Source organism: Actinia tenebrosa, unplaced genomic scaffold, assembly GCF_029948245.1.
Source record: "Actinia tenebrosa isolate PJP-AT-01 unplaced genomic scaffold, QUT_ActTen_1.0 PGA_scaffold4__44_contigs__length_22323623, whole genome shotgun sequence".
In the NCBI taxonomy this organism is placed as follows: Eukaryota; Metazoa; Cnidaria; class Anthozoa; order Actiniaria; family Actiniidae; genus Actinia; species Actinia tenebrosa.
Genome location: NW_028292581.1, coordinates 16974093 through 16981045, shown reverse-complemented (window position 1 = coordinate 16981045; position 6953 = coordinate 16974093). Strand labels below are relative to the sequence as shown.

Genomic DNA, 6953 nt, shown 5'->3' with positions numbered 1-6953 from the left:
GTTTCAATTGTCATTTTATTTGTCGTTGTGGAAGTTTGGAATGCTTTTCGTAAGACTTTTCGCTAGCGCAGATAGTCTTTCGTAAGAAATTTGTAGTCAAAATTTAAGTCCTAACTGTATGCCGTCTTGATTATCCTTGCAGCGCTGCTGAAATTCTTCTATTGCACGTTACATCATCCCGCCCATTTTGGTGTCGTTTGACTAAATTCTCATTTATTAGCATGCATTGTTAACCGCACCGCGATGGCCGCCATGTTTTTGTCTTATCTTTCTTGGGATTATTTGAAATTAATTCTTGAAATACTCTTGGCCAATGGTAGGCTGCTATTTCAAACGCTTCTCTCAATTAAGATGATTATATATAATACGTTTTTATGATTATAACAATAGCAGAAGTCAAACCAGTGTGCGGTGGAAGTGTTGAATAGCCGCTAGTCATTTTCAAGCTTCGATTAGTGGGTTATTTCCTAGCATTTTGATTGGCTCAATTATTCAAGCCAGATTTTGTACGAAAACCTCTTTGTTTTTTTTTACCAGGAAATTCCAAATCTTAAATCAAAAATATGTTTGTCAAATTTTCACTTTTAAACCAATAGGCCTTTTACCGAATTCGCTCGAGTGTTCACAAAACTGTCGTCGCTGCAAGTGGAGGTTGTATTTGATGTGTTCATACATTAACTGTATTTTATCAAGTCCATCCTCGACTTGGAAACATTGTTTCGTGGTCACTCAAGAAAATCGGGGAAGGCTATGTTCAACTTTTTCTTGGCAAAACGAATGTGAAAATACCAATAACGACTCTAATATTTGTATTTAAAAAATGTCTAAATTTTCACCGATTGCTGTTTTTATTTTATTTTAATTTCCCGTGAAAGCTGTTTATTGAGCTTTAGAATCGTAGGAATATTGAACAATATATAGAGGATATTACAAAGAGAGATACGAATTTTATCTCCGAGTGTTGAAAAGATCTCTCACGAGTGAGCGCAGCGAAAGAGAGAGATTTTCAACACGAGAAGATAAATTTCGTATCTCCAAGCGCCCATGTAATATTCTGTTTATTATGTAATTATCCATAAAATCAACTTAATAAGCTTTTTTTTACTATAACTAACTAACTAATAGCTTAAATACACATGGTAACGATATTTTCACGTGAAAATAACGTTATTTTCACGCGTGAAGATATCAATTTTTTCGAAATAGAGAAAAATAGATATTTCATTGGTAATTATATAATAAACAGAATTCTCTGACTGGTTTTCTTGAATTAAGAGATTGAATCAACAGATTTAAAAAATAAATAAATATCGTAATTTTTGAATATTTACTATGTAACCTAGCTGCTTATCTTATCAATAAAACTAGCTTTGAAACGAGGTATCGTGTCAGAAATGATTTAGGAAATTATCCATTGACAAGTTCCTTTTACTGAACTTTTGCCTGCCTACTCTAACCATGAACACTGGAGTTTGTAAAGAATCGAAAACTAAAGAATTCGAGCTGTGTGTATTGAAAGTCTATAAAAAGCTATTCAAGGAGATGAAATGAAAGAAAAAAATAAAACTGTACACAAAATAAAATAAACTCGAGTTTTAACAATTTATTAAAGTAGAACGACAGTAGCCTGGGTGTAATGTTTTTCCACTGTTCAGACCACGTGTCATTCCCTAGAGTATCAATTCCTTGTTTAACTGTTGCACAAGAAAAGATACATGATACAATACAATACAATATTATGTGCTTTATTTGTATCTTTACAGAAGAATTGTAGAGGTTACCTAGAATAACTATGAGAGCTAAACAAGCTGTAACACAAATATCTGAAATTACAAAGAATAATGGGTGGAAAAGTAGACTAAAATATAAAGATTATCGATAAATTTCAATAGGTATCTATATATACATTATTATATATATTAATGATTATTTAATTAATTATATTTATACGTACTGTATTACTATTTACCAATATCAACTCAAAGAATCATATTTTCAAGAGAATGACTTAGTATGAAATGGTAAAAATTTCGACACCCAAGCCAAAGGTCCTGAGTTTCAGTGCCTATTTTGGAGGTTGGTCCTCCAGGAAGGAATGAAACTTCTCTCTAGCTTGACTAACAAAATATGAAACTATCTAAACCTGTGAGGTGCGTATCGAGGAGAGAATTGACGAGGTCCTGTCATTCGTGTAGGGGTGTGCATACGGATATGTACCGCGGATCTGATGAATGCAGGACGTGGGGTGTGTGATGGTACGTTCCTGATGGGTGCACCGGGGGTGGGGGAGTTAAGGAAAGGACTTCTGTGAGAGGGGCGTGCGTTTATTGGGGAAATTCTATGCATTGGTCGGGGATTGGAATGATTTGGAGAGGGGGGTCCAAATCTCGGTGAAGGGCCTGCCTGACGATAGTGGGGTGTATTGTTCTGTAGGGGACTTTGTCTGTGGGGTGGAATAAAATTGGGGGTGGGGGAGTGGGGTTGTGCAAAGGGGTTTTGGCGGTGGGGTAGTATATTGTCAGTAGGGCTTTGTCTGTACAGAGAAGGGGAAGGTGGAATAAAGTTGTTGATCGGGGAGGGAGGTTGCGGAAGAGGATCAGGCATCGGGGAGCAGCGTGGTTGTGGAAAGGGGCTCTGGCGGTAGGGTTGAATATCGTGAGTAGGATATCCCGGCTGTTCGATGGGTGACGAGAAGTCATCAAGGTAAAGACTAGAATCAATTTTTTCAAGTACTTTTCGTGCACTAGGTCTGTTCTTGGGGTTGTAATCTAGCATACTACGAAGTACCTGTCTAGTTAAACTCGACAATCCATCGAGGGGCACCATGATATTCGTATTCCGTGTCATCGCCATCCCGAGGCCAATCCTTTGACCACTCACACTGACAAATGCTCCATAATATTTCTTTCCCCCGGCTGACATACATGCCCGTGTTAGGATAGCATACATTATTGTACCAAGAGCAAAAATGTCTGCACTTTCCGTATAGTGTCCTCTAAAGACCTCTGGTGCCATCCAAGCAGGTGTTCCTAGAGCTGTTCCCATATAAACTTGGTTCAAATAAGACACGAGCGACTCGTCTGATAGCATGGCATGAGATTGTCTTAGGACTGCGAACTCTCTGGCGAGGCCAAAGTCCCCCAACTTGATGCACCCATTACCGGCCAATAATACGTTTTCTGGCTTCAGATCTCGATGAACGATGTTATTGGAGTGTAGATAACACATAGCATCGGCCAACTCTTTCATCTATCGTAGGTTAGTACCGCTATCACTTGGTCTTGCTAGACGACTGTTGAGATTTCCGCCTTCACAGTACTCCATCAAAATCAGAACAAAAGTTGATCTGGAAATCTTAGTTGTATCGAGACCGCAGAGTCGTACAATATGATCGTGTCTGCACTTGGCCAATATACCAATCTCCTTTCTCACCATGTTTACTGCCTCATTATTCTGAACTTCGATTTTTTTCAGCGCGTAAACACTGCCTGATCTGCCATTCTCTGTCACTTTGTACACTTTGCCAAAAGCGCCTTCCCCTAGTAATTTTTCTACAACGTAGTTCTTTCCTTGTAAGACAAGAACGTTGGGTGTGCGTGGGGAAGCCATCCAAGTATACGAACGTTTAAAGTTTACGACTGAAAGCCTTCTAGCACATTACGTCTAGCGTCGCTAGTAAATAAAGCGAAACCGGAAAACTTGGACTTTTCTTGGAATTTTGGAACTCAGGCCCAGTGCCTCTCGTCTTGACGAAAGCTACCGATTGTCAGCTTCGTGACGAGGGATCAGGGATCAAGCCGGAATTACGCACTACTAATCAGGGTTCACAGAAGAGGGATCGGGATCGTATGAATAAATACATGAGGAACCATACGTGAGTTTTTGGGACCATGGTCACTTTTTTGATTTTATTGTTTAAATACTCCATCGTGATTGGCTAATTCGTATGAAAATTTGTCTGGGTGATCTTGGTTGGTGTAGTTGCACAGTAACAAGAGCAGGGGCGGCGGAAGCTGAAAATCTTTGGGAGGGCACTGCAAAAATCTTTGGGGGGGGGGGGGGGGGGGGAAGGGGGCTCTGGAAAAATCACAACAATGACTTAATAACAGCATTAAAAATCGGATCTATGCATTTATATTTCATGTGAACCAACATTTTGTATGGGGGCCAGGCCCACCCAAAACAATTTGTGGGGGTGCTCCGCCGCCCCTGAAGAGAATATACTTAAATGTGTATTCCTTTCCCACTGGATCTCCAACCATCTTACCCTATGTCTTTTTCATTTACAACTTCTACTATTGCTTGCTGAATTAATTCCCCAATCTACATGTTACATCTTTATATTATTATGACTCTTGAAAACCACTTGAACAACGAAGACTGAAAATTCAAAAATAAAAGGAAATTTCTTGGAATTAGGCCCAGCAAATTATGTGCCGAATCTAATGCAAATGAGCAAAGCCTGGTATTATTTGAGTTCATTTGCACGTAGACTCGACACATGTGACATTAGACGTTTAATTAAACTGGGCCTACATAACTCAGTGGAAGTTTAGTGTTAGGCTTGCCCTGTTTCACTATGACGTCACTACTTGTTTATGTGGGGGATACAATCGCCAAATCCAATAGAAAATTCAACAAAATTTGCTCCTAGCGAAACAGTTTAATCTAAAATGGCCTGATTTTCAGACATAATATGTGTTAATATGTACTAAAAAAATATTCTGAGCATTTGCTGGCTATTTTATTTCTCTTCGTGGATTGATACGGGTTTTTTGAACAATTTTCGGTGAATTTGTGTTGATTTGACCCTGTCCAACTACCATGATCCTTTGCGTTTAAACAATAGATTGTTTTGATGTGACGTCATAGTGAAATAGGGCAATTGTGGGGTACGGTTGACTGAACAAAGAACTTCGCTTTGATTAGATAACCACCAATGGTTTTTATTTGGTACCACCTTTTCAAGAATTCTATATTCTTTTGATTCTATTCTTTCAATTTACAACACTCTTCTGATTCTGAAGTACAATATCGAATTTCATTCAAAAACGTATCAATGAAATGCCTATTGTCCGGTTGCATCAGTGAAAACAAAAGAGTGAAGCATGATTCGGCGATCCGCCGTTTTCGGGAAGAGTTTCGGATTCATGTCGTTAAAGTTTCGCATTTCATTCGGCGAATACCAAAGCTCACTTGTGCCGTGGTGAAACGGACCTCCATGGCAGAACTGACCTATGACGTAGACGAAATAAAATGGCCAATCAAAACACTCGATAGAATACATGAAAAATGGCTTCAAATATCTGTGTGGCAGAACCGACCTGAACAGACAAGCCCGTCGGGGAGGTAGTGTAAATTTATTTGTGTTTTTTGGTTTTGTTCTACTTTACATATTGCCGTTCAAAGTCACCAAATTCTTGAAGTCTGTAGATCTCTGTAGATATATAAACTTCGTAAAAAATACTCGAGACAAATTGAAACCTTTTACTTAAAAGAACTAAAAAATATATAGGTAACAACTGTATTGTTTGTTTACGACCTTAGATTTACTCTATAATGTCTGAGGTATGTTGAAGAGAGCGAATATAGAGCGAAGACTCAAAAGACTCAAAATAAAATATACGAAGTGTCTGAATTTTAATCCGCAGCCGGTCACATAACTCATAATGCTAAGTGAGCAGCAGTCCGAATGTATTTTTATAAAAATCAAGGTTACGTTATATAAACTAAAATCCAAACCTAATGTTCCTATCTCGATAAGGCATACTATATTCAAGCTCCTTTTCATGGCACTTCGATATTTTTGGTCATAGGGTAATCAATTGCTGGTCACGTAACTCAAAACACTAAATTGCCGGCAGTCCGAAACGGTTCTTTATCGAGAAAGGAACATTGGATTTGGATTTTAGTTTATGTAACCTTGATTTTTATTAAAAATATTCGTCTGCCTTGCATTTAGCTTAATAATATAGTTTGAGTTATGTGAGCTCTGTTATTAAAGAGTGTGATAACATGATAAAAAGAAAGTGATCGCTGCAAAATGTTTTTATAGTAAATCATTATTCGTGTAGGATACATTAGGATCCATTGTATAATACTACTAGGATGAGTTTATGCTGCAGCCTTCTTTGATTGAGGAGATGGTTCAGCTGCAGACTTATTCGAGTTTGAGGAAGAATCATTCATCCTCTTTCCTTTGAGAGACAGAACTAGAACTCCATCATGTTGTTTTTCAATTAAACCTGACTTCAGAGCAAGCTGCAAGACCATTTCCTGACAACAGGAATGGTTGCATGGCTTTACATCCTCATCATTCAGGCAATCAAAACAGCTTGAAAGATGATTCATGGCAGAAAGATTCTCTGACAAGTACTCACTCAGCTTCTTTTTTCTTTCTCTCTCCCAGTAGAGTGCTCCATAAAGAAAGTACTTGAATCCATGATTCTTCAGCTCTTTCATCCCATTGTCGAAACACTGATGGAAGTGGGAGGTCTTGGCTTTGTGTAATGAAGAGGAGACCATTGCTAAGAATCCCGCATCAAGAACATTGCAGTAATTCTGAAACATTTTGTCAATGTTTAGGAGACTTTTTGGTGCATTTTGGCTTGCTTTCCTCCTTAACTTGGCATCATACAACTCCCCTCTTACCAAAGAACCATAATCAGAAATGGAGTTGTGCTGGTCTTCAACAGAAAATTGGCAAGTGCTGCTTGAAGATGGAAGTAGAGACAACTTAGGAGAGAGCTTTACCATCTGACCACCAAATATGCACTTGACAAACACTGAATGGCCTTCCTTATCCTCAACGCTTACACTGTACATACCACCAGGGAGCACCTCCTTGATAACTCCAACTTTATTCAGTGTTTGAAAGGGATCTTTTTTCTTTAGCTTGGTTTTTCCCTCCTGTTGGACCTGGTAAATAACTTGATCACCGACATTAAACCTTG

General features: G+C 38.5%; 1 protein-coding gene across 1 annotated transcript; it reads right to left on the bottom strand.

Moving 5' to 3' along the window:
- Window positions 1–1588: 1588 nt before the first annotated feature.
- LOC148907290 (uncharacterized) lies at window positions 1589–3699 on the bottom strand. Its single transcript, XM_089037204.1, has one exon. It carries the CDS (start codon window positions 3247–3249, stop codon window positions 2134–2136), a length of 1116 nt encoding a protein of 371 aa, XP_088893330.1. The 5' UTR covers window positions 3250–3699; the 3' UTR covers window positions 1589–2133.
- Between the last annotated feature and the right edge of the window lie 3254 nt (window positions 3700–6953).